This window comes from Oryctolagus cuniculus, chromosome 10, assembly GCF_051225735.1.
Source record: "Oryctolagus cuniculus isolate XC-2025 breed Fujian yellow rabbit chromosome 10, ASM5122573v1, whole genome shotgun sequence".
In the NCBI taxonomy this organism is placed as follows: domain Eukaryota; kingdom Metazoa; phylum Chordata; class Mammalia; order Lagomorpha; family Leporidae; genus Oryctolagus; species Oryctolagus cuniculus.
The window spans coordinates 98,707,303-98,734,934 of NC_142876.1; the positions used below are offsets into that span (position 1 = coordinate 98,707,303).

Genomic DNA, 27,632 nt, shown 5'->3' on the forward strand with positions numbered 1-27,632 from the left:
CCTGGGCTGCTACACTGACAGAAGAGGGCGCCAGGGAACCAGGAATCTTGCAAATCATCCCAAATCTGTGAGTTTAGTGAAAGCAGAATACACTGATATAAGATTTGTATTTTTTTTTCTTAAGAAAGAGAGAAGTAGAATCTTAGCAGTTAAAAATTCCTACCTACTGCTCAAAAAATAAATAATAAAATAAAAGTTTAATACAGCTCTTCAGTCAACTAAACATCCTGACACTGGTGCCTATGAAAAAAAAAACTATCTGAAATTCAAAAATATAACACAGAAATGAACAATTAACAGGATAAAATGAGATTTAATTGAACTCAGAGAAAAAAATGGAAGACACAGATTATCCCAGGGAGGAAGGTTAAATTACAAAGTGCTCAAGAGAAAACAGAGCCAAAACTGTATCAAGGATATTGAAGAAAGGGAGAGATATAACCAAAAGAACGAAAATGGGAAAGAACTAGAAAGAGTCCTAAAGTGGCTGAATTCTAAGGCACAGAAGCAGAACAGACGGCTCCATAAAGGTCACACAAAATGTGCAATGAAAAATCTGCGTGGATCTCAAAACTCTTCTGTGTCAAAATGAACTTACGTTTTAATTTCATTTTCCACAAAATTTTAAGTGCCCTCATACATACACAGACGTAGATTTATAATAGAATCTCTGGTGAAGAAAACAAAACAATGGAACAGAACTAATATTTGAAACTCTAATTCAAGGGGCCAGTGAAGGTTAAGCCTCTGCCTGCAGCACTGGCATCCCAGGTGCTCAAGTCCCAGGTGCTCCACTTCTGACCCAGCTCCCTGGGAAAGCAGCAGAAGAGGTGCTATGTGCTTGGGCCCCTGCACCCATTTGGGAGACCCCAATGAAGCTCCTGGCCCAGCCTTGGCCATTGCCAAGATTGGAGGAGTGAACCCATAGATGGAAGATCTCTCTGTGTGTTTCTCTTTCACTCTGAATTTCAAATAAATAGATTCTTTTTCAGATAGAAAAGTGTAAACTAAGGAGTTCCATGCAGCTGGGCTGCACTTCGAGTGTGAACCGGGCGGGAAGTGAAGGAGCTCTGCACTCTTCACAAGGGATCCGCAGGAAAGGAGCTTCATCTGACCAAGAAAGACACGGGGAAAAGCCCAAAACATTTCATAGCCATTGTAAGCTTTAGCCTAAAACAAATATAGAGATAAGAGTGGAAGAATTTTATGTTAGAATATTAAATAGAGGGGCTGGCGCTGTGGCGTAGCAGGTGACGCCTCCACCTGCAGTGCTGGCATCCCATATGGGCGCCAGTTTGTCCCGGCTGCTCCTCTTCCAATCCAGCTCTCTGCTATGGCCTGGGAAAGCAGTGGAAGATGGCCCAAGTCTTTGGCCCCTGCACTCGCACGGGAGACCTGGAGGAAGCTCCTGGCTCCCGGCTTCGGATCAGTACAGCTCCGGCCATTGTGGCCATCTGGGGAGTGAACCAGCAGATGGAAGACCTCTCTCTCTCTCTCCCTCTCTCTCTCTCTCTCTCTCTCTCTCTCGCTGCCTCGCTGCCTCTCTGCCTCTCTTTCTCTCTCTCTGTAACTCTTTCAAATAAATAAATCTTTTAAAAAAAGAATATTAAGCAGAAAAAAAGCAACTGAAAATGGAAGGAGGAACAGACAAGCAGAGTGAAATAGGATGAGTGAGGATTATAGCACAGCAATAATAGGAAGCAGCTAGAGGATACTGTCAAAAATGGACAAACCAGGAGCGGGCATCTGGCTCCATGGGTAAGATGCTGTCATCCTGCCCAGCGGTACCTCAGTTCATATTCAGGTCCTGCTTCTGACCCCAGATTCCCGCTAATGCAGACCTTGGGAGGCTGCAGTGATGGCCCAAGCAGCTGGGTCCCTGCCATCCACATGGAAAACCCAGACACATTACCTGACTTCCAGCTTCAGCCTGGCCCAGCCCTGGCTGTTGCAGGCATTTGGGAGTGAAGCAACAGATGGGAGCTCACTTCCTCCGCTTGTCTGACTTTCCCCTCTCACTCTCTGCCTCCTGAATAAATTGTAAACCAAAAATTAAATGTATGGGCTGGCACTGTGGCATAGCACCAGCATCACATATGTGTGCCAGTTCAAGTCCCAGCTGCTCCATTTCTGATCCAGCTCCCTGCTAAAGTGCCTGGGAAAGCAGTAGAAGATGGCCCAAGTGCTTGGGCCGCTGCACCCATGTGGGAAACCTGGAAGAAGCTCCTGGCTCCTGGCTTCGGTTCAGCACAGCTCTGGATGTCGCAGCCATTTGGGGAGTGAACCAGCAGATGCAAGACCTCTCTCTCTCTCTCTGACTCTGCTTCTTTGTAACTTTGTCCTTCAAATAAACAAATAAATCTTTAAAATTTTCTAAAAATGGACAAATCAAGTATTAAAGGTTAAAGAGTAAAGCAGGGGATTATGGGGTACAGTACGAAAGAAACCACTGAAGTGTAAACCTTCCTAATTACTCAAAGAAGCATCAAAAGAACAAAAAAAACATACCCTATAAGCAGCACACTGCATTATAGTACACACAGCTATGACGTGAAATAGTATGACAGAACTGAGATGAAATCCATTTTGTCATAGCCACAAATGTGAATGAGCATTGCTGATTTATTACAAGAAAAAGATTTTTAATTTGGCCCACAATACAAGAGTGAACTATTAGGCTTGAATCTAAGAGGCACATCTCAAACAAACCAAGAAAGCCTCAGAGTAGAGCGATGCACAGCTGAGTGGAGATGGCGAGAAAGCCAGGTTGCAATTGTGACGTCAAACAAAGGAAAACCCAGGACACAAGCACTAGAACTGATGCAGAACAGAAGCCACCATTCACAATGATAGCACCACACAGCACCCTCTGTGCCCAGAAGCCAGTGGGGACTTAGAAAACAAAAATGATGTCATCACTCAGCTGGGTGTGATGGGCTGTACATCCCCCAGGCCCTAAGTACAGCGAATATCCCTATTCTCAAGGGCAAAGAGAACATTCACAAAAACTGATCATATACTAAGTCACAGAAAACGTCAGCAGCTAATGTTATAAAGATCACTCTCCGATCTCCATGCAATGAAACTAGAAATTATTAACAAAAAGGTTTAACAAGACTTTGCCATAGGGAAAATTTAAAACCTTATATCAAACAAATCTTGAATTCAAGGGGAAATATAAATCACATTAGAATGAAAAAAATTAAATGACCAGCATTTGGCACAATGGGTTAAGCCACTACCTGTAAAGCTGGCATCTCATATGAGTGAGAGTTTGGGTCCCAGCTGCTGCACTTCTGATCCAGCTCCCTGCTAATGCACCTGGGAAAGCAGCAGAGGATGACACAAGTGCTTGGGCCCCTGCCACCCACATGAGAGACCCACATGGAGTTCCAGGCTCCTAGCATCGGCCTGGCCATTGGGTCATTTGAAGATTGAACCAGTGGATGGAAGATCTCTCTCTGTAACTATGCCTTTCAAATAAGTAAATCTAAAAAAAATACTAAAGGTATACCATGGCCAAGTGGGATGTATGAGAGAAAAGCAAGGTTACTTCAGTATTAGGCAATCAATTAATGTACTACAATATGCTAAGAGATCATTCATATGATTATCTCCTCAGGTACTTAAAAACAGAAACAAGGGGCCAGCATTGTGGCACAGCGGGTGAAGAAACCACTTGTGATGTTGGCATCCCATATGGGCACTGGTTCAAGTCCGATTGCTCCCCTTCCTATCCAGCTCCCTGTGAAAGTGCCTGGGAAAGCAGTAGAGGATGGCCCAAGTGCTCGGGCCCCTGCATCCGTGCAGCAGATCTGGAAGAGGCTCCTGGCTCCTCGCTTCGGCCTGGCAAAGCCCCAGCCATTGCGGCCATCCAGCAGATGAAAGATCTCTCTCTCTTTCTGTGTGTGTGTGTGTCCTCTCTCTGTGACTCTGACTTCCAAATAAATAATTTTTAAAAATTAGAAAGCAATTGATATTGTACACATAAACAGATAAATACAGTGCTAAATCCAGCACTATGCTAACAGAGAAACAGCAGAGGCAATTCCAGTAACATCAGAAACCGGGAAAGGACTACTATTGTCCCCATTATTCAATATTGTACTGGAGACATTAAAAATATTTAATTAAATAAGAGAAAGTAATTAAAGGAATAAGAATTAGAAAAGAATAAGTAAAGCTATCTCTATTTAAAGATACTATGTACTTAGAAATCTCCAGAAAATTTAGGATAAAACAAATTCAAACATTAAAAATAGGGTTAAGCCACCGTCTGCAGTGCCGGCATCCCATATGGGGACCAGTCGAGTCCTGGCTGTGCCACTTCTGATCCAGCTCCCTGCTAATGCTACTTCTGATCCAGCTCCCTGGAAAAGCAGCAGCAGATGGCCCCAGTGCTTGGGTGCTGGGTGGGAGACCCAGATGAAGCTCCTGGCTCCTGGCTCCTGGCTCCTGGCTTCGGCCTGGCTTAGCCCTGGCCATTGTGGCCATTTGAGGAGTGAACCAGCAGATAAAAGATCTCTGTCTCTCTCTTTCTCTCTGTAATTCTTTCAAATAAATAAATAAAAATGTTTGAAATTAATCAACAAGCATAATAGCAGAGAAAACCTCATTTATAACAGCAATAAAGAAGATAAAAGCAATTTTTATAAATCTCTTAAAAATAAATTAAGGGCCGGCGCCGCAGCTCACTAGGCTAATCCTCCGCCTTGCGGCGCCGGCACACCAGGTTCTAGTCCCGGTCGGGGCGCCGGATTCTGTCCCGGTTGCCCCTCTTCCAGGCCAGCTCTCTGCTGTGGCCAGGGAGTGCAGTGGAGGATGGCCCAGGTGCTTGGGCCCTGCACCCCATGGGAGACCAGGAAAAGCACCTGGCTCCTGGCTCCTGGCTCCTGCCATCGGATCAGCGCGGTGCGCCGGCCGCAGCGCGCTGGCCGTGGCGGCCATTGGAGGGTGAACCAACGGCAAAAGGAAGACCTTTCTCTCTGTCTCTCTCTCTCACTGTCCACTCTGCCTGTCAAAAAAAATAAAAAAAATATAAAAAAAATAAAATAAAAAAAATAAATTAAAAGTTTTTTTAAGATTTATTTATTTGAAAGGCAGAGTTACAGAGAGCCAGAGGCAGAAAGAGAGAGGGAGAAAGGTCTTCTATCTGCTGGTTCACTTCCAGAAGGCCGCAACAGCTGGAGCTGCACTAATCCAGAGCCAGGAGCCAGGAGCTTCTTCCCGGTCTCCCACACAGGTGCAGGGGCCCAAAGACTTGGGCCATCTTCCACTGCTTTCTTAGGCCATAGCAGAAAGCTGGATCAGAAGTGGAGCAGCCGGAACTAGAACCGGCACCCACATGGGATGCTGGCACTGCAGGCAGTGGCTTCACCCACTACACCATAGCGCAGCCTGAGTTTCATTTTTGCTTTAAAGAAGGAAGATATACTCAACAAGAAATATACAAAACATGGGGTGAGCATTTAGCATAGCAGTTAAAATGTCATTTGGGAAGCCTGCGTTCCATATGGAGTGCCTGGGTTCAAGTCCCAGCTCTACTTCCAGCTCCAGCTTCCTGCTAATACACTTGAGCAGTGATGGCTCAAGTGGTCCCTGCCATCCACGTACGAGGCCTGGATTGAGTTTCTGCCTCCCAGCAAAAACATTATCAAAATCCCAACACTGCAGAAACACAGACATCTGGGGCTGCTGTTGTAGAGCTGCAGGTTAAGCCACTGCACATGATGTCAGCAATTCCATATGAGCACTGGTTTGAGGCACGACTGCTCCACTTCTGATATGGCTCCCTGTTAATGCACCTGGGAAAGCAGCAGAAGATGGCCCAAGTGCTTGGGCCCCTGCCAACCAAGTGGGAGACCCAGAGAGGGTGTTCCTGGCTCCTGGCTCCAGCCTGGACTAGCAGACCTTTGAAGAGTGAACTAACTCTGTCTCTCTTCCCTTTTTCTGTAACTCTGCCTTTCAAATAAACAACTAAATCTTTAAAAAAAAAAAGAAAGAAAGAAACGGAAAAATACATCCTACAACTCACGTAGAACCTCAAGGAACACCAAATACCCCAAACAATTTTGAAAATAAAGAACAAAGTTGGAAGACTAAAATCTCCTGATTTCAAAACTTACTGGCCGGCGCCGCGGCTCACTAGGCTAATCCTCCGCCTTGCGGCGCCGGCACACCAGGTTCTAGTCCCGGTCGGGGCGCCGGATTCTGTCCCGGTTGCCCCTCTTCCAGGCCAGCTCTCTGCTGTGGCCAGGGAGTGCAGTGGAGGATGGCCCAGGTGCTTGGGCCCTGCACCCCATGGGAGACCAGGAAAAGCACCTGGCTCCTGGCTCCTGGCTCCTGCCATCGGATCAGCGCGGTGCGCCGGCCGCAGCGCGCTGGCCGTGGCGGCCATTGGAGGGTGAACCAACGGCAAAAGGAAGACCTTTCTCTCTGTCTCTCTCTCTCACTGTCCACTCTGCCTGTCAAAAAAAATAAAAAAAATATAAAAAAAATAAAATAAAAAAAATAAATTAAAAGTTTTTTTAAGATTTATTTATTTGAAAGGCAGAGTTACAGAGAGCCAGAGGCAGAAAGAGAGAGGGAGAAAGGTCTTCTATCTGCTGGTTCACTTCCAGAAGGCCGCAACAGCTGGAGCTGCACTAATCCAGAGCCAGGAGCCAGGAGCTTCTTCCCGGTCTCCCACACAGGTGCAGGGGCCCAAAGACTTGGGCCATCTTCCACTGCTTTCTTAGGCCATAGCAGAAAGCTGGATCAGAAGTGGAGCAGCCGGAACTAGAACCGGCACCCACATGGGATGCTGGCACTGCAGGCAGTGGCTTCACCCACTACACCATAGCGCAGCCTGAGTTTCATTTTTGCTTTAAAGAAGGAAGATATACTCAACAAGAAATATACAAAACATGGGGTGAGCATTTAGCATAGCAGTTAAAATGTCATTTGGGAAGCCTGCATTCCATATGGAGTGCCTGGGTTCAAGTCCCAGCTCTACTTCCAGCTCCAGCTTCCTGCTAATACACTTGAGCAGTGATGGCTCAAGTGGTCCCTGCCATCCACGTACGAGGCCTGGATTGAGTTTCTGCCTCCCAGCAAAAACATTATCAAAATCCCAACACTGCAGAAACACAGACATCTGGGGCTGCTGTTGTAGAGCTGCAGGTTAAGCCACTGCACATGATGTCAGCAATTCCATATGAGCACTGGTTTGAGGCACGACTGCTCCACTTCTGATATGGCTCCCTGTTAATGCACCTGGGAAAGCAGCAGAAGATGGCCCAAGTGCTTGGGCCCCTGCCAACCAAGTGGGAGACCCAGAGAGGGTGTTCCTGGCTCCTGGCTCCAGCCTGGACTAGCAGACCTTTGAAGAGTGAACTAACTCTGTCTCTCTTCCCTTTTTCTGTAACTCTGCCTTTCAAATAAACAACTAAATCTTTTAAAAAAAAAAGAAAGAAAGAAACGGAAAAATACATCCTACAACTCACGTAGAACCTCAAGGAACACCAAATACCCCAAACAATTTTGAAAATAAAGAACAAAGTTGGAAGACTAAAATCTCCTGATTTCAAAACTTACTGGCCGGCGCCGCGGCTCACTAGGCTAATCCTCCGCCTTGCGGCGCCGGCACACCAGGTTCTAGTCCCGGTCGGGGCGACGCATTCTGTCCTGGTTGCCCCTCTTCCAGGCCAGCTCTCTGCTGTGGCCAGGGAGTGCAGTGGAGGATGGCCCAAGTGCTTGGGCCCTGCACCCCATGGGAGACCAGGAGAAGCACCTGGCTCCTGGCTCCTGCCATCGGATCAGCGCGGTGCGCCGGCCGCAGCAGCGCACCAGCCGCGGCGGCCATTGGAGGGTGAACCAATGGCAAAGGAAGACCTTTCTCTCTGTCTCTCTCTCTCACTATCCACTCTGCCTGTGGCATAGCAGGTAAAACCCACGTGGGAGACCTGGAAGAATTTGCTGGTACCTGGCTTTGAATTGTCCCAGCCCTGGCCATTGCAACCATTTCGGGGGTGAACCAGTGGACAGAAGGTTGATCTTGATATCTCTCTCTCTCTCTCTCTCTCTCTCTCTCTGTAACTCTACCTCTCAAGTAAATAAATAAATCTTAAAAAAAAATAAAGACTTACTACAAAGCTATAGTAATTAAAACAGTGTGCTGCTGGCAGAAACAGATAAGACAGACCAACAGAGTGGGACAAACAGCCCAGATATAAACCCTCCCATATGTGGTCCAGTGATTTTTTTAAGATATTATTTATTTATTTGAGAGGTGTAACAGAGAGGTAGAGAGAGAGAGAGAGAGAGAGGGAGAGAGAGAGGTCTTCCATCTGCTGGTTCACTCCCCAGATGGCCACAATGGCCGGAGCTGTGCTGATCCGAAGCCAGGAGCTTTTTCTGGGTCTCACACACAGGTGCAGGGGCCCAAGGATGTGGGCTATCTTCTACTGCTTTCCAGGCCATAGCAGAGAGCTAGATAGAAAGAGCAGCAGCTGGGACTCGAATTGGCACCCATATGGGATCCTGGCACCACAGGCAGGGGCTTAGCCCATGACACCACAATGCCCCGGTCCAGAGATTTTTTTTTTAAGATTTATTTTATTTCTTTGAAAGATAGAGTTACAGATAGAGGTAGAGACAGAGAGAGATGTGTTCCATCTGCTGGTTCACTCCCCAGTTGGCCCCAACAGCCAGAGCTGCGCCAGGAGCCAGGAGCTTCTTCTGGGTCTCCCATGTGGTTGCAGGGGCCCAAGGACTTGGGCCATCTTCTACTGCTTTCCCAGGCCACAGCAGAGAGCTGGACTGGAAGAGGAGCAGCTGGGACTCGAACCAGTGCCCATATGGGATGCCAGCGCTTCAGGTCAGGGCTTTAACCCACTGTGCCACTGCACCGGCCCCTGGTCCAATGATTTTTAACAAGGGTGTAAAGACCATTCAGTGGAGTAAATAGTCTTTTCAACACACAGTGCTGAAAAAAATTGGGTTATATCCACATTCAGAAGAATGAAGTGCAACCCTTGTCTAACACTGTATACAAAGATTAACTCACAATGGATCTCAAATGTAAACATAAGACTTGACATTACAAAACCCTTAGAAAAAAGTATAAGGGAAACTTTTAATGACATTGGATTTGACAACAATTTCTTGCATATGACACCAAAGGCATAGACAACAAAAGAATAAATAACTGGACTTCGTCAAAATGAAAACTTTTCTATGTTAAAAGATACAACTGGGGCCAGCTTTGTGAAGCGGTGCGTTAAGCCACCACCTGCAATGCTGGCATCCCAAAAGGGCGCTGGTTTGAGTTCTGGCTGTTCCAGCTCCCTGCTAGTGGCCTAGAAAAGCAGTAGAAGAACCTGGGCTCCTGCCACCCACGTGAGAGACCAGGATGGAATTCCAGTCTCCTGTGTTCGACCTGGCCCAGCCCTGGCCATTGTGACCATTTGTGAAGTGAAACAGATGGAAGATCAATTTCCCTCCTTGTCTCTCTGTATTTTTGCCTTTCAAATAAATAAATGAATAAATCTTTTTTTAAAAAAAAATTTTTTTCAGAAAAAGAAATTTGTTGGAAATCAACTAATCTGATAGGGAATTAGCATTCAGAATATTTAGAGGAACTCATAAAACTCAAGGAGAACAGATCAAAGGACTTGGCCAACAAGCATATAAAAAGATGCTCAACAGCAGTTACCATTAGAAAAACGCAAATCTGGCCGGCGCCGCGGCTCACTAGGCTAATCCTCCGCCTTGCGGCGCCGGCACACCGGGTTCTAGTCCCGGTCGGGGCGACGCATTCTGTCCTGGTTGCCCCTCTTCCAGGCCAGCTCTCTGCTGTGGCCCGGGAGTGCAGTGGAGGATGGCCCAAGTGCTTGGACCCTGCACCCCATGGGAGACCAGGAGAAGCACCTGGCTCCTGCCTTTGGATCAGCGCGATGCGCTGGCCACAGTGGCCACTGGAGGGTGAACCAACAGAAAAGGAAGACCTTTCTATCTCTCTCTCTCACTGTCCACTCTGCCTGTCAAAAAAAAAAAAAAAAAAAAAAAAAAAAAAGAAACGCAAATCCAAACCACAGTGAGATACTACTTCATACCCTCTAGGATGACTATTTTAAAACACACATCTACACCCGCAGACAGAAAATATCAGTAAGGACGTGGAGAAACCAGAACACCTGTGCCCTACTTGGGGGCCCATAATTTGGAGCAGCTGCAGTGGAAAACAGGCTGATGGCCTCTCACAAAATAAAACTCGAATTAGCATATGATCCAGCCATTCCACTTCACAGCACATTTTCCCGAGAATTCAAAGCAGACTCGGTATTTGGACACCCACGTTCAGAGTACCCACGTGCACATCAGTGGACAACTAGGTAAATAAAGTGTTTTATACACACACAATGGAGTATTATTCAGCCTTAAAAAGAAAAGGGTCAGGGCTGGCACTGTGGCATATTGGGTAAAGCTGCCTGCCGTGCCAGCATCCCATATGGGCACCAGTTTGTATCTTGGCTGCTCCTCTTCTGATCCAGCTCTCTGCTATGGCCTGGGAAAGCAGTGGAAGATGGCCCAAATCCCTGGGCCCCTGCACCCACATGGGAGACCCGGAAGAAGCTCCAGGCTCCTGGCTTTGGAATGGCCCAGCTCTAGCCATTGCAACCATTTGGGGAGCGAACCAGAGGATGGAAGACCTCTCTCTGTGTGTCTGTCTGTCTGTGCCTCTGCCTGTCACTCTGCCTTTCAAATAAATGGAAAAACAAACCTTTAAAAAGGGAGGAGGAGGGGGAGGGGGGGGGAGAGGAGGAGGAGAAGAAATAAGTATGTGGTAAAAGTGGCACCCCAAATCATGGCCAAAGAAGGACGTTTTAGTTAGTGCTGCTAGGACAACTGGAGCCACACCACACACCATACACAAGGATGAATCAGGAATATAAATGCGAAAACATGAAACACACAACTACTGCAAGAAAATGCCAATATAAGGAAAGACTTCCTATGACCCACAATCCAGATGCAAAAAGAATATTTAATAAAACTGCCCTCATAAGCACCACCTATTACACTGCAAAATCACCACAACCGTGGTCAAAATCCAACTGACAAGGCAGGAGGGGATATTCACAACATGCGTCACCGATGAGAGAGGCATGAGAACCCAAAAACCTGAGAGGAAAAACTGGACAAAAGACCTGGGAGAGAGAAGTCACCAAAAGACGTAGAAATTGCCCTTGATCGTATAAAAAGATGGAAGGAGTATCCAGCCCACTGCTAGGACTCAAGCTATACTCAAACGCTGTTTCTTATCCACGAACCTTCCAGATTGGCAAGAAATCAAGCAGCACTCTCGCACACCCTCAGGAAGGCACTCACTCACTGCTGGCAGGCACACAGGGCGTACAGTCCTTCTAGAGGGAGATCTGGCAATCCCTAACAGAACTACTTTCACAGTTTTCTTTGGGCCTAGCAATTCCACTTACAAGAACTTAGGCACAGGGTGGGCCGGCACTGCGGCTCACTAGGCTAATCCTCTGCCTAGCGGCGCCGGCACACCGGGTTCTAGTCCCGGTCGGGGCGACGCATTCTGTCCCGGTTGCCCCTCTTCCAGGCCAGCCCTCTGCTGTGGCCAGGGAGTGCAGTGGAGGATGGCCCAGGTGCTTGGGCCCTACACCCCATGGGAGACCAGGAAAAGCACCTGGCTCCTGGCTCCTGCCATCGGATCAGCGCGGTGCGCCGGCCGCAGCTCGCCGGCCGCAGCAGCCATTGGAGGGTGAACCAATGGCAAAGGAAGACCTTTCTCTCTGTCTCTCTCTCTCACTGTCCACTCTGCCTGTCAAAAAAAAAAAAAAAAAAGAACTTAGGCACGGGGTGAGCATGGACATGCAGCAGGTTAATCTGCCACTCGGGGCACCCACACACCATATCACAGCGCCTGGGACTGGGTCCCACCTCTCCTTCTGATACCGTTTCCTGCTCATGTGACTGAGAGGCAGCAGATGGCCCATGTACCTGGGCCCTTGCTACCCCATGTGGAAGAACCTGGATGGAGTTCCTGGCTCCTGGTTTTGGCCTGTTTGCATTTGGAGAATAAACCAGCAGATTAGAATATCTCTTTCTCTTTCTCGCTCTCCCACTCTTTCAAATAAATCTTTTTTAAAAATAGTTTTTTAAGAAATTACCCAAAAGCTACACTTCTATCAATACAAAAATATAAATGTACAAGATTATTCAATGGCACATTGTTTATAATTTCAAGATACTGGAAATGACCCAAATTTCCATATATCAGAGAATGGTTGTGTAAATGACAACACACCCACACAAAGGAATACTATGCAGTTGTAAAAAAGCAATGAAGCAAATCTCAACGAACTGATAGAGCCTGATTTCCGGATGTATTGTAGGTGTATGGGTCCAGTGTTGTGGCACAACAGGTTAAGCCACTGCCTGAGATGCTGGCATCCCATATGGCCACCAGTTCGGCTTCCAGCCACTTTGCTTCCAATCCAGCTCTCTGCTATGGCCTGGGAAAGCAACAGAAGATGGCCCAATTCCTTGGGACCCTGTACCCATGTGGGAGACCCAAATTAAACTCCTGGCTTCAGCCTGGCCCAGCACCAGCTTTTGCAGCCATGGGGGGAGTGAACCAGCAAATGGAAGACCTGTCTCTGTAACTCTGACTCTTTTAAAAGATAAACCTTTTTTTAAAAAAAATTTATTTGAGAGAGTTACAGAAAGAGAGACAGAGAGAAAGATCTTCCATCTACTGGCTCACTCCCCAATTGGCCACAATGGCTAGAGCTGGGTGGATCCAAAGCCAGGAGCCAGGAGCTTCCTCCAGGTCTCCCCTGCAGGTACAGGGGTCCAAGCACTTAGGCCATCCTCTGTAGCTTTCCCAAGACATATCAGAGATGTGGATCGAAAAAGGAGCAGCCAGGATACAAAGCAGTGCCCATAAGGGATGCTGGCACTAAAGGCAGAGGTTTAACCTACTATGCCACAGCACCAGCCCTTAATAAAGTAAATCTTAAAAAAAAAAAAAAAAGGCACGGTGTAGGAGAACATCTACAGTGTGCTACTCTTCATATATTAGAAAACATACATGTGTCTGAAATATGTCTCTGCTCATTTGTACAATAATACAGGAAAAACAAAGAGAAATGAGCCAAGATGTATTTCACACAACAAAGAAAATAGCATGGTGGAGCAGGTGGGAGAAATGAAATCACGTAACTTTTGAATGCAGGACTATACATCTCAGAAACACTGAAAGCAGATTACCCGAAGGTGCTGCTCTGAGGAGCCTGGATTAGCGATTCAGAACTACCCTGCCTCCTAGGTCACTCTACGGTGACCAACAGCACCCAGCTTGCTTCCAGAGAAGGGAGTGACAGAGACATGAAGGTGAAAATGAGTTATCAGTAGAAACTCATGGTTTTTGACAAGTAGATCGGCAGATAAAGCACCAGACATAGACACGTGTGAAGGATACATAACGTAATATAAGATAGTGTGATATTATTTCCAGATCTGTCTGCGCTAAGAGACTCAAAGCAGTGATTTCCCAGTAGCAATGAGCACATCGAATTCCCAGATCTCTGCTTCTGAAAACCATTCCCCACTAAACAGAACCAGGGCCCCCTGGAGAGAAGCCGCTCATTTCAGAGCTGGATCTGAGGAAGTACAAGATGAGCCTGGAACTTCTTGCTGTGCCACAAAGTGAGGACGTGCTCAGAGAACAAGGGTTGGTCAGGGGGCCACAGAAGGCATCCCCAAGACGCTCCCGCGGGCCAAATCCAGGGTCACGTGAGCATCAAAATGTAAAATCGTCGCAATGCATTACAATGTTTTGAACAAAAGAATTTGTGGGTCTGTGTGGACACGGAGGATCTGGAGTCATTTGGGGCCTCAACAAGTGCAGAGTGCGGTGGACAAGACCAGCCCACACAAAGAGGCTGCCTGGAGGAGGCAAAGTCTGACCTGGGGCGGGCCAGGCAGGGACTCACCGGGGCCCTTTGCGCATCCGGGGGGTGCTCATGGCCCACTGCTTGATCCTGCTCAGGCTCTGCTCACTGATGAGCTGCTGGCCGTCACAGGGCATGCAGTCCACGTACAGGTTGTATCGCAGCAGCGCCTCCGTGTCCTTGCGCATGGCGTTGGCCTGGACCACGCGCTGGGTGAACACATGAGGGTCCTCGGCACAGAAGAGCAGCTGGATCCGCGGCACCCAGTACTGACAGATCAGAAGCGGTGGCCTTCCTAGGGGCCAGGGGAGAAGGGGACACACAGTCAGGCTTGCGGATCTGGAGCCACGCGCGCCAGCTGATGGTGCCCCTGGCACACGGGGCCGGAAGCTAGCCGCTGGCCTTCTCTGTGAAATGGGTGTGACACTGTTCCCTGCCCCCTCCCTTCCCTACTACACTTCACAGGGTGTCCTGGGTGGACATGGAAATACCGTGTGAACTGTGAGGAGCTGTGCCACTCCTCCACATCACAGGCAGGGCACGCGTCGTGGGCCTTGGACTCCCTTTCTACCTCCTGCTAAACACGGCACTGCCCGCCGCTCAGAGGTGACACACCGACAACAGTTACTTGCCCTGCCTGGGGTCTCTGAGTGGTGGGCCTGCTGGTTCTTACTGGTCACCTGCCGGCCAGCCACCACAGGGCAAGCCAGCCCAGGCGGACTTCGGAGCTGAGCTGGCAGCAAGCTCATACCTTCTGCGGTGACCCCTCCGTTCACGATGGGGTTCCCCATCTCATCTCGCACCAGACCTCTCTTGTCTGTCTTGTGCACCAGGTACAGCTTCTTCTCCTCGTCATAGTCCAGGACGCCGACCTCGCACCATTTATATTCCAGCTCTGGACTCTTGGGGTCCTCTGAAACAGAAGGGGGAACCCACCAGTGCTTCCTGTCATGGGGAAGGCCAGGGTCTCTGAGTGTGGCAGCAGGTGCTGCGAATGGACCTCGGAGGTCACTGGTCTGCCTGTTCCCCTACCCAGGTGACCCTCTCCCACCCCAGGGCTCTGCTTCCTCCCAGACGAGCTAGCCTCTGAGGAACCCCCGGCCACAGGAGGAACCGGGAGGACCAGGCCTCTCCACCCTGGTGCTTGGCATGACCCTCAGACACGGGCCAGTGGGGCTGGGATGGGACGCAGGAAAGCCCCCAGCAGACAGGAAATCTGTGGAAGGTTGTTATAGGGAAGCCAAACCCCTGCAAGGCTACTGAGGCCAAGGGAAAGCCCTCCCTGGCAGTGAAGCCCTGGGACCCTCATGTCAGAACAGGGAAGTGCCAGGGGGCAGGGCAGGAGACCCCCGTCCTGCCGTGCCCTGTTGGGTGAGGAGGGCTCCCACCTAGTGACTGACTGAAAGCCTTTGCCCACTCCTGCTGTTGCCCCTCACTCATTTCTCTCCAGCCACACTGGATGTCAACCTAGTTCTGTGATTTCCAAGCTGGCTCTGGGCTCAGGGCCTTGGCACTGGCTGTGCCCTCTACCTGGAACACTCTTGGTCACCTCAGTGTCGGTGTGCTCCCCGCTCAAGTGGCTTCTGCTTACAGAAGCATCTCCGCCTAAGGTAGCTGCTCTGCCCCAGGCACTCTGACCTGTGACCTGGTCTGCACCCCTCACAGCACCCAAAGTCACACTATGTGTGCATCATGTCCTGGTTCATGGTCAGCCTCCTCACACTAGTGTCAGCTCCCCCAAGGGACCTAGAATGGAAACTGGTATTTAAGTGCCCAATATACAGTTGTAGAGGGAAGACACACACATGTGGTACCCAGTAGAGCTAGGCCTCAATACACAGTGGCTGAAAACAAATTGCTGGGCTCCCAGCTCCAGCTGGGCATAGGAAGGAGGAAGGGCTGGCTCCCTGACCTGCGGCTGAGGCTGCTGCTGTAGACCTGACTTGCTCGGGTTCTGTCTGCCTTTTTCTTCCCTTGCTACCAAGTTTCCTTTCTGAAAACACTGATCTTGTCTTGGCTCAACTTAGAGAAAAAGATGTCACACAAGCAGCCCCTGGGGAATGAGGAGGGGGTCTCTGGCAGCACTGTTCCCTGCAAGTCCCTCTCCCTCTGGTGCCAACCACCCAGGCCCGGGCCTGTGCCAAGGATGAGAGCAGAGGTGCCTCGCCGGTGGCTGCTGCTCAGTGCATTTAAGGTTAACACGGCCCCAAACCTCTGGTTTTATCACCAGGAATTGGAGGTCTGGGAACAATTGAGTTAAATTATTTTTGTAATTAAGTCCAAAGTGAAGGGAACATTCTGGGCTCCTTGTCTAGTTCAGAGAAATTGATTCCAGTATTAACATGCTTTTTTAAATGAAACATCAATTTACACCCTGCTCAATGGACTTGCTGGGCCACCCCTCCACCCCTACCCAGAGGCTGTGCAATTCTAAAACCAGTCACTGCTACCCCCCACTCCATGGCATCACGTCGGCCTGCCAGGCATGGAGCAAAACAGCCCTCAGCCCTGGATGGGGAAGCACCCACCTCCAACCTCCAAACTAGGAGCCAGGCCTTTCTCAGATGCCTGCACCAGGACCCGGGCTCACAGGCTGGCCAGCAGCCCTGGGGGCTCCCCAGCACTGTTCCCAACAGCAACAGACTGGAGCGAGCCTCCATGGCCAGCAGGGCAGCCTTGAGGCCAAGAGAGGGGGCAGGACACTCGGTGAGCAAATCCACGGGGCATCAGATCCGTGTTTAGGGGTTGTGAACAGGTGGCAGTCAGGGTATATGTGTGTGTGTCACTGCATGTCTGTGTGTGTCTGCATGCAACTGTAAGACTGCACGTGTTGTCCATGGAGAGGCCGCAGGTGACAGGCCACTATAGCTACAGCACTGGTGACGTCGGGTGGAAGGCTCCAACTGCGCCCCGCAGGCACGTCTCAAAATTTCCAGGGAGTGTGTATATTTTTATCACCAGACAAACATTTTTTTGAGACTATAGACATGATCCAGCTCTCTAGACAATGCCATGCCTGGTCCCCGCAGCTCTTGCGTCTCTGTGGCCAGCTCCCAGCTGGGAGGCTTCAGGAGGACCCTCAGTTCCCACGGGAGCCCAGGAGTCTGTGGCAAGGCCGCTGCCCCCACCCCTGGGCTGGCCCTGCTCACCGTGCCCCAGAAGGTCGTTGGTGGGCAGCAGGGCTTTTCCAGGGACGGGCTTCCGGTTCTGAGACCCCGGCTCCAAACCCATGTTGAGCCATTCTCTGGGAGTACGGCAGTCAAACTCCTCATTGTCAAACACCTGCAAGGCAAGCACCGGGGGTGGCAAGGCCAGGCAGCAGGATGTACCAGGAGACTCAAGTGCCCAGGTGGCCTCCTCCCCAGCTGAAGGCACTGCAGGCTGGGGACCAGGGCTGCCACCACCTCTGCTACTCCCACAAATGCACAGGTTCTGGCAGGATCAGGCACGATATGGGTTCACTCTCCTCCTGGCCGGGACTGCCCAGCTCCAGCCCAAGGGGACGGGGCCCTCACGCTCCCTGAGGAACAATCGGGACATAGGGCTGTGAGGAGGCAGCCCTTAGCAGCGTGCAGGGCAGCTGGACTCAGTTTACCTCCCCACTTGGGCCACGAGACAAGAGACTTAGGGCCAGAAAGAGGAGGGGAGGGATGGAGTGACGTCCACAGCCAGGCTATGCTCCTTCTTTCTCTGCCTCAGACTCCGTTTCCCCAGGGTTGGGACTGGTGCCTCCTCCATCCCAGGTCTCTCCATTTCAGTGAACCAGGAAAAAGTTTCCCACACCCAGGCAGGGCCAGGTTAGGGAGTCCGGTACGCCACAGTCCAACTGGGCTTCTTCTAGGCCTGCAGTGTGACAGGGATGGGGTCAGGCACACAGGCTGCCCCAGTTCCCGGGGAAGAAGCTGAGAATCAGGTCTTTCCTATCCTGTTTGATGAGTGAACACTTGCGACCGGCATGGAGATGCCCTTTCTAGTCCAATACCTAAGCCTGAGCTGGGGTCTCGTACCCCCAACCCTGCAGTGCCGAGTCCTACAGCCGTCTGTGGAGGCCTGGCTCACCTTTAGGGGGAGATAGGTGGGATACACCCGCTCTTGGCCTTGTTGGGCAGTAGGTGGGCTCTGGGGGTCCGGGTGCCTGGGCATGAGCTTGTTGGAGTCGATGCCCTCCTTAGCCAGCAACTGCTCGATGTCCAGGCTCAGGTACTGCCGTTTCCTCCTGGTCAAGGGCAGGGAGGGAATTTTAGAATGGACCCCTGGGTGCTGGCAAGGAGTCCCAGGGTTCATGACGGTGCAGGCATGGCTCATGGACTCCTCTGGGGCCCTCTTCTCCTCTGGGACTTATTGAGAAGTGGGGTAGTATCCAGGACTAATGTCATGGGCTCCTACTGCCCTCCTGTCCTGCCCCACAAGTGCCACTTCATCGACCAAAATGTCACCTGCCCTAACTACCAAGCAAGAACGTGGTCTGTTCTATTAAGAGGCTAAAAGGCTGGAAGATTTTATCTAAGTGCTTGCAGATTCTGCTGTGGCACCCCTCGCTTCAGCTGTCTGTAGAGGCTCACACCCTCACTCGGACAGACCCCCAGTCATACCTCTCGATCTCCAGCTTGCGGGGGCACTGGCCGGGAAGCACCCAGTAGGGCACCTGCACCTTGGGCTCATAGGCCTGCTGTGGGAAGTCAGTCTGGGTGAGCAGCTGCGTGGTGGGCCCGATGCACTGCTGATTTATGCGCTCCTCAAAGTCCTCTGGCATCTTAAAGGTACTGACTGCAGGCAGAAGCAGGGGCTGTGGGTCTCAGGCTGGACACCAGAGACCCCCTCTCTCAAGAAGACAAAACACCAGGTGGGTACCAGGCTGGCAGGCTTTGCAGAGCTCACTTGTGGCTAAGCAGTGCTGGGGAACAGACAAATGTGGCACGAGGCACCCAAGGGGGTCCAAGCCTGGAGGGGCAAGGGCCTTCAGCAAGTCTACTTCTGCCCAGTGCTCCCTGTCCAGGGCCAGCATGCTTGACCGTGCCCCTGCAAGTCACTCATATCTCCAGCACCAGGAGCCACCACTGAAACCAGGTGTTGAATTAAACTCCCAGTAAGGGTTCACACTGGACAGGAAGCAACATGGGAAGGGTGCCACCACCACTACCCTGGAGCCCCCCTCCCTTGCCCCAGCATATGGGATCCTAAACACCATTCACTCCCAGGGGCCAGTTCCAGGCTCGATACATACCAGGTACCCTAGGAACAGGTGGTCTGGTAACCCCAACATCACCAAACAGCTACCCCTATTTTGACAACTAGGATAGAAAGAAGCCTGAGATCCAGGCCTGGGGGCAGATGTTGGTGGGCAGAGACCCACAGATAGGACAGTCGACCACAGCACCCTGCCAAGGACTGAGGGTTTCCAAGACACAGGGTGCTGAGGAGCAAGGAGAAGTCCCAGGTAGACTGAGCCCCTGGAGTGGGGAAAGAGGGTGTAGGAACACGCTCCAGGAGGAGATGAGCCACCTATCCTAAGGGCCCTAGCCACTGTCATGGAGGAAGAAGCGTCCAGAGTCCCAGGGTCCCTGGGAGGCCCTGATGACCTCCTTCCCTGGCCTCGCCACCTCGCTAAGGGTCAAGAGGTGGTCACACTGCAGAAGGGCCCACCTTGGAGCAGCCTCTGGGGCCCCACCCAAGCCTCCAGAATCTGCACCTGGGTCCGTATGCAAGCCTGGGCCCTGAGCTGAAGCTCACTCTGTGACCGGGGCTGCCAGGACTAGGGAACCCCACAGCAACAAGACAGCTCAGCCAAGAACACCATGTTCAGACCCCTAATAACCTGTACCCGTCCCAGGAGTTTCCCAGAGGCCAAAGAGGAGGCCAGGGTGAAGACAGCAGGGCCTGGCATCCAGCCCCTGCTGCACCCAGGAGCCCTGGGCAGGCCGCTAGAGCATGCCGCTTACCCTCAGGCAGCAGGGTGGAGTTCCACAGCTGGCTGCCAACGGCCTGAATGACACCACCCTGTAGCTTTTTGGAGCTGCCAGGCTGCTGGCTACACCTACTCCCACCCAACAAGGATGGCAGCAGCACCATTCCCAGTGACAGGTGGAACATCCCCAATCTGAGAATTCAAAATCTGAAGTCCTCCAAGATCTGAAATGCTTCTAGCATCTCCGATAGCCCAACCACAAGAGCCGCGGTTTGTAAGCACTGGCTAGGCCACAGACGCCTGCGAGACTGGGGAACACTACAGGCCAGATCTGCAGAGAAGCACACAAATGCACACACTCGTGACATTGCCTGTGCCAGTTTAGGGGTTTGCAGACTTCAGAACTGATCTAGGCAGTGCTGGGAAGCAGCCAGGCCTTCCCAGGGCTGGAGCACAGGGGCACCTGGCTCTGCTGGAAGGGGGCAACCATAATGAGAGGACGCCTGCCCAACACCTCCCGCCACTCAGGGCCTCTCCTGCAGCCACCATTTTCCCCTCTGCCGCAGGGGGCTTCCTAGACCTGTCATGGCCTTCGTGCTGCACTCTGAGCCTCACCATAGAGTCAGAGGAGGGTCCCCTCCCTCCAGCAAAGATCTCCTGGGTGCCCACTTGTGCTGGGGCTCCTGCAGGGAGCAACTCACACAGCGTCTTAGCCTTCCCCATGCCCAAGTCCCAGGAGAGGCAGAACACAAGCATAAATGCCCTACTGACCCCAGCCAGGCAGGGGTCCTTGGCCGTCACAGTCCCAGGCCAGTGCGGCGCTCTAGTCACAGCTCTGCTAAGGCCAATGACAAAGAGGCTCTGGTTCATGGGTACTCACAAACCCTCGCAAAGCAGCGAATCTCTCTTCCCCATGTCACTGCTGAGGGAACTGGTGCTCTGAGCCAGGAGCACACCAACTCCCTGTGGTCAGAAGCCCTGGTCCTTGTTTGAAATTATTACTATTATTATTATTATTGAGAGGCAGAGAGACAGATGAACAGAGAGAGATCTCCCATATACTGGTTTACTGCCCAAATGCCTCAACGGCTGGAGCTGAGCCAGGCCAAAGCCAGGAGCTGGGATCTCAATCCCTGTGTCCCATGTGGACGGAAGGAACCCAGTTATCTGAGCCATTACCTCCTGTGGTCAGCATCAGCAGGAAGCTAGGGTCAGCAGCTGAGCTGGAACGCGAACCCAGGCACTCTAATTGGATGTCACATCCCAAATGGCATCTTAATACGAGGCCAAACGCCCACCCCAAGAGGCCCTGCCCACCCAGCCACACTGGGCACTGACCTCTCGGTGTGAACTTGTCAAGGTCACCCTGACGTAGCAGGCTCTGGTTCACAGAAGGGCCACGGCATACATTCTGAAACCAAACCCCAGAGCCCTGAGTGTAAAAGCATCCTACAGACAGGATGTGGGAGACCCCAAGGCCAGGCATCTCCCCAAAGCCCACGAGGGAGAACAGGGTGGCACAGAACCAGCAAGCTCACACAGCTCCTCACATTCAAAGCCCACAGGAGCCAAGTTATGGAGACCTGAGACACCCCACTCTGACCCAGCACAGCTCTTCTCAAACACTCCCAGCAGGTATCTCCACGTGTACTTCCTCTCCCAAGAGCCTTTCTGGCAGCATAGAGTGAGTGGTGTGTGGTGGGTGTGGTGGGTCCCTGCCCTGTCTCTCTAGGCCCCTGCCCTGCCTAAAACCCTTCAGGGACTCCATGGGCTGTGAACTCTCCTGGTCGCTGCCCCCCATCTCCCTCCTGCCCCAGACTTATTCTTCCCACTCTGCCTCCTCCTTAACATGGGCCACACCCTCGCTCAGGGACCCAGGCCTCTGCACATGCTCTTCTCCTGGCCTGGAACACTGTCCACACCCCTGATCTTGCCCAGCCAAGACACTACCACCACCCCTCAGGTCTCAGCTCTTCCAACCAAAGCCAGGCGAGGGGCATTTCCCCCACAAAGCCACAACGACAGGCCATGGGTGGCTCATCTCTACTGTGTACCCAGCAGGAGCTCACCAATAAGTCACAATTGAATGGACAGGAGGACGGACAGCAGGAGGGGTGGAACACTGGATGGGGGCGGGGGACAGACAGCTGGATAGGTGGAGGGCTAGTTGAACAGATGGGCAGAACAAGTGGACCCCACAAGGAGGGCCCAGGCTAGGGCGAGGATGGCTACCACACTCACCCCAAGCTGACCCAAGGTTCCAGGGCTGAGGATGTCTGAGTAGAATCCACGCTGCTTCATCACTGGGTACTTCTTACCAGGGCCTGCCAGAGGCGGCTTCCGGGGCGGCCCCAAGACCGAGAGCATGGACGGGGCCATGGGCTGGGGTAAAGGTGGGAACCTGGGGTCAGGGCCTGGAGGGAGATTCTCCAACCCGTGTACTTGCTCCTGAAGAGTGCTTTCCAGGCTGTGTTCCAGGCTCCCAGGAGTGCTCCTGGAAGCAGACTCCTGGGTCCTCAGAACACCGCTGCACTCTGGGTTCTCAGCAGCCCTTCCAGGTCTGCAGCTTTCTCTGCGGGGCTTCTCCATGCGCTGTCAGGGAGCTGCCCCAGCCCGAGCACCTAGGACAAGGGAGCAGCGGCACTCAGCCCCCAGGAGCACCTTGACCTATGGATGCCCCCCCCTCGATGCTACAGAATGGGAGAGTGGAAGGAATGCTCCTATCCTAATCTGGACTGACACACGGAGCTGGAACAATCCCCCCCGAGACAGCGGGGCCTGCCCTGGACGCTGTGTGGGAGAAACAAACCCCTACAGAGCCAGGAGGGAAGCAAGAAGAGGTTCTGCACATGTCCCAGTCCGATGCATCCTTGTGCACCTGCCTACCCAGCTCCCTCATTTTAGAGAGCCACATGGCAGGGGGAGGAGGGAGGCCCAGAAGCACTCAATGCAGTTCCCACTCAATGCAGAAGCAGCCCAGGGGTCCCCCGCCCACCCCTACTGGACTGGGACGCCTCTCCCCAGGGGAGCACATGAAGCCTCACCAGCACTTGTAAGCAGTGGGCCATGCCCTGGCTCGCCCAGCTTGCCCATTCCACCTCCCACCATAGTCTAAGAGCCAGAGCACTAAAGGGCCTCCCCAGCAAGATCCTGACCCTGACTCTCCACTGGCCCACAGATGCCACCAACAACAACAAAAAGGCATTCACTCACCCTGGCACTCAGTCAGCCCAGCTCAGCCAACACACAGCCTCCTGTCTTCGCACAGCTCCGGAGTAGCAGAAGCCACTGGGTTGTGTGCACATCCACCACCTTGAGGACGTGGGTTTGCAGGGTTTGTCTTGGGAGACAAGCCAGTGTGCACAGGAGCTGTGACAGACAGACAGACAGACCTCTGCCTCCTGTCACAGCCCCACGGATGGCAGGAGCCTCTGCCTGGGAGTGCTGTGGCCGGCAGGGCCTGGGCCACTGGTCACTCTGGGTGCTCTCCCTCATTGGCAGGAGGGAGCTGGCCATCAGGTGGAAGGGATGGCCCTGGCAGGCACAGTGTTAGGACAGTGAATGGCACTGGGGGCTGAGGCTTATTTCAGGCACCATCTCATTTAAAAGTCCAGGGCAGAAACTGAGACTATCCTCATTTCTCTTTTTTTTTTTTTTTTTTTTTTTTTTTTGACAGGCAGAGTGGACAGTGAGAGAGAGACAGGTCTTCCTTTGCCGTTGGTTCACCCTCCAATGGCCATCACGGCTGGTGCGCTGCGGCCGGTGCATCGCGCTGATCCGATGGCAGGAGCCAGGTACTTATCCTGGTCTCCCATGGGGTGCAGGGCCCAAGCACTTGGGCCATCCTCCACTGCACAACTGGGCCACAGCAGAGAGCTGGCCTGGAAGAGGGGCAACCGGGACAGAATCCGACGCCCCAACCGGGACTAGAACCCGGTGTGCCGGCGCCGCAAGGCGGAGGATTAGCCTAGTGAGCCGCGGCGCCGGCGAGACTATCCTCATTTCTCAAAGGGAAAGGAAAGCTCAGCGAGATAAGTGATCTATCCAAGGACACATGGCCAACAAGAGGTGCAGCTGGAATCTGAGCCGAGTTCTCTTTGCCCTCACTCGGCTCACCTGGGAGCTGATTGTTGGTGGATTCACTGACATGCAGCCCCACGTGACTCAATCACCCAGGCACTTGGCTGAATGGACAGATGCACCGGGTATTTGATTCACAGGACAGGTACTGCTACTGTTGCCAATTTATAAACAAAGGAACTAAGTAAGGTTCAGAGAAGAACCAGCAGAAGCGGAATGGGAGCAGAGGTCCTCACCTCCAGCTGTCCCCAGGACTCTGCCGAGTGAGTGCCTGCGGCAGGGAAGGACCTAAGCAGGAGGGCTGTGAAGCCACGGCCGCGGACTCACATCCCAGGGTTCTGCGCAAGCTCGTCCGACTACTGCATCCGTGACTTTCAGGGACTCACTACCAGGCAAACAATGCTGCTGTGGTTTCTTTTTAATCACTTCCCGACTTGTTTATTTTTAAATGTTACTTTATTTGAAATGCAGCCAGAAAGAGACAGAGACACAGAGAGAGATCTTCCCCACTGATTCACTCTCCAAATGCCCACAACAGCTGGGACTGGGCCAGGCAGAAGCGAGGAGCTGAACCTGGTTCTCCCATGTGGTTGGTGAAGCTGTTCTCAGGAGCAGGAGATGGAGTAGGGGGCTGAGAAGGCCCAAGATCTTGGTCCCTTCCCTACAGGGATCTGCCACGAAGGGGTAAGGGGGTGCACATTCTCCGGAGGGCCCCCTAGAAAGGGGGTCTGGTAAATAGAGTGTACTTCAAATGCCCATGGAAAATGGAATTGAAAGGTAAGCTCGTTCAGGCACAAAAAAAAAAAAAAAAAAAAAAAAACAAACCTGAAACCAAACCTGAAATTCAAGCATACAAGTGATTTTTCAAAAAGTTCGTGGAAGATGCATGTTTAGGAAAAAAGGCATTAAATTTCAAATTTTTTTACACTAAACTTTTCATTTTCCCATAAATTTCCTGAAGTCTTCTCGTATAAAACTTAACAGAAAGGCTGTTCAAAACGTAGCACCTGGGCAGAAATAGGAACCCCCACCCCGGCCCTGCCGACCCGGGCTGGGAGGGCAGCCCCCTCCTGCGCCCCACCGAGGTTCCCTGCCCGCGCTCACCGCGCAATACCCCCGCGGCACCCGGCACCCACCTACCCGCTCCACGGGACACCGCGGCCCTGTGTCCCTGCTGGCTCCAGGGAGAGTCGTTGCGTCGGTTGCTAAGGGGCCACACCATCCCGCACAGCGGGGCCAAGTCTCCACCCCCGCACCTGCAGCGCTTGGTCTCTCCCGCCAGGCGCCCGCGGCGTCCCGCGCCCCGCCGGCTACAAGAAAGCAAGCCCAGCCCTACTAGTGGCCCGTGGGCGGCGGTGCACGGCTGTGTCAGCTTGTCAGCTCCCAAGTCCAGGCTCTAGTACCCTCCTGGACCCTGCTAGACAAAGACACAAAGCAGACAAATGCAGTGAGAACTCTGAATCCTGCTTTTTAAAAAAATAAATCATGTTGGGGGAATAATAGGGGCAATTTATGGACTGCAAGTTCCTAGTGAGCCAAGGGTCGGTCTGGTTCTCCCGAGGCACAGTTCACTTGCCACGCCCATGCACCCTGCACTGACAAAGAGGAGACAAAGCAAAAGCGACTGAAGGTCAACTGTTAGGGAATGTGGGGACGCTGGGTGGTGCAGCAGGTTAAGCACCTGCCTGCAGTTGGAGTCCCGGCAGCTCCACTTCCCAACCAGCTCCCTGCTATTGCGCCTGGGAAAGCAACAGAGGACGGCCCAGGTGCTTGGGGGCTACACCTATATGGGAGACCCAGATGGAGTTCCAGGCTTCTGGCACGAGGCTTGACTTAGCCCTGGTTGCAGCCATTTGAGCAGTGAACCAGTGGATGGAAGATCTCCACCACCACCACACCCGCCCCGGACGGCCCAGGTGCTTGGGGGCTACACCTATATGGGAGACCCAGATGGAGTTCCAGGCTTCTGGCACGAGGCTTGACTTAGCCCTGGTTGCAGCCATTTGAGCAGTGAACCAGTGGATGGAAGATCTCCACCACCACCACACCCGCCCCGTCTCCCTCTCTCTCTGTAGATCTGCTTTTCAAATACATGCATAAATCTTTTTTAAAAAATAAAAAAGCAATTAAGAAGTCTGAAGGTTACAGGTGCCCTCTATCCCAGTGTTAATTTTTCTGTAAGGGAACTGGAAGCAAGTAGGACAGTATTACCAACCAAAAGAAAAGGTTAAAAAAAATCAGGGTAATTAACCTGAAAACCCCTGCACTAAGCCTTCTCAGAACTGGCCCCATGAGGCCTTCTTAATGGCATAGCAAGTTAAGCTGCTGCCCAGTGCCGGCATCCCATATGGGCACCAGTTCATATCCCGGCTGCTCCACTTCCAATCCAGCTCCCTGCTAATGGCCTGGGAAAAGCAGCAGAGGTTGGTCCAAGTGCTTGGGCCCCTACCACCCGTGTAGGAGACCCCGATGAAGTAGGAGACCCCGGATCCTGGCTTCAGCCTGGACCAGCCCTGGCTGTTGTAGCCATTTGGAGAGTGAACCAGGGGATAGAAGATCGATACATCTCTCTCTCTTTCAAATAAATATTTTTAAAAAATAATCTTGCAGTGCCACTGCATTATCCATACCAGAGGTAGAGCAGATACTCAGAATCTCCAGTCCTGTGGGGTGGTGATAGAATCCTGAAAATAGCTTCATTTTCATTTCTTGACAGCAACTTCTCCTTGTGAACAAGTCTCTAAGGGGGTTTTGCGATCTCTCTGGCCATTTGGCAGCCATTCGACTTTTTTTGTGGGGAGGGGGAAGGCAGGGAGACATAAACAGAGAACTCCCATCTGCTGGTTCACTCCTCAGATGCCTGCAGCAGCGGGGGCTGGACCAGGTCAAAGCCAGGAGCCACAGTTCAACCTGGTCTCCCACGTGGGTGGAAGGGACAAACTGCATGAGCCATGACCCGCTGCCTTCCAAGGAGAACATTGGCAGGAAGCTGGGTCAGAGCAGAGCCAGGATTCACACCCAGGCATCTGCTATGGGATGTGGGTGGCCCGAGCAAAGGCTGAACCACTGCCCACCCCATTTTCACTCTGATCAAGAGGGAAACGAGGAGCGAGGTCTCAGTGGCAGTGCCTGGGCCTTTGCATGGCTTCTGCTTCCTCTGGCCAGCACGTCTGTCTCACCAACTTCCGGCCAACTCCTGTTCCTCCTTTAAGACCTGCTGTGGTACAGCTGTTCCTGTTCCCATGTTACAGTTTTATTTGCTTTGCTTGTCAGCATCCACATGGTGGTTACTCAGTGACCATTACATAGGGAAAGGAGGGGTTTGAGGAGGCCTGGATGCAAGGGTGGCCCCAGCTCTTTGAGGGGACAGAGACCTCCAAAAAAGCACTGTTGAGGGTGGTCTGGCTGTGCACCCCACTTGGCCTATGGAGAGGCACCTAGTGTCCCTGCTTTTGCCTAGCACTTCCCACACTGGGTACAGCTGTCCAAAAAGCCCATCCAGGTTGCCACGGCAACATCAGCCCATGGTAGGACGTCAGGGATGAGAGGGGCAGAGTGCTAATCCTGGGAAGTTGCCAAGCAACGCAGCAGCTTGGTGACATCACAGGCATGCCACAGCTGCCGGACAGATGGACAGGCCACAGCAGAAAGGGTCCTCTCTTAGGAGGCCCAGTTTACAAAGTCAC

At 52.1% G+C, this 27,632-nt stretch overlaps 1 protein-coding gene across 1 annotated transcript in view; it reads right to left on the reverse strand.

The window, feature by feature from the left end:
* The window catches only part of DNAH1 (dynein axonemal heavy chain 1), a 79,339-nt gene extending 53,357 nt beyond the window's left edge, over nucleotides 1-25,982 (reverse strand). Inside the window, exons 1-9 of the mRNA XM_051852349.3 lie at nucleotides 25,087-25,982; nucleotides 23,080-23,235; nucleotides 22,108-22,487; nucleotides 21,205-21,277; nucleotides 18,554-18,728; nucleotides 18,021-18,177; nucleotides 17,111-17,243; nucleotides 14,713-14,874; nucleotides 14,004-14,256 (exon numbers count right to left, since the gene is read on the reverse strand). Coding sequence (XP_051708309.3) covers nucleotides 14,004-14,256; nucleotides 14,713-14,874; nucleotides 17,111-17,243; nucleotides 18,021-18,177; nucleotides 18,554-18,728; nucleotides 21,205-21,277; nucleotides 22,108-22,455 — 1,301 coding nt within the window. The 5' untranslated portion in view covers nucleotides 22,456-22,487; nucleotides 23,080-23,235; nucleotides 25,087-25,982. The remainder of the gene's footprint in view (nucleotides 1-14,003; nucleotides 14,257-14,712; nucleotides 14,875-17,110; nucleotides 17,244-18,020; nucleotides 18,178-18,553; nucleotides 18,729-21,204; nucleotides 21,278-22,107; nucleotides 22,488-23,079; nucleotides 23,236-25,086) is intronic.
* Nucleotides 25,983-27,632: the final 1,650 nt, after the last annotated feature.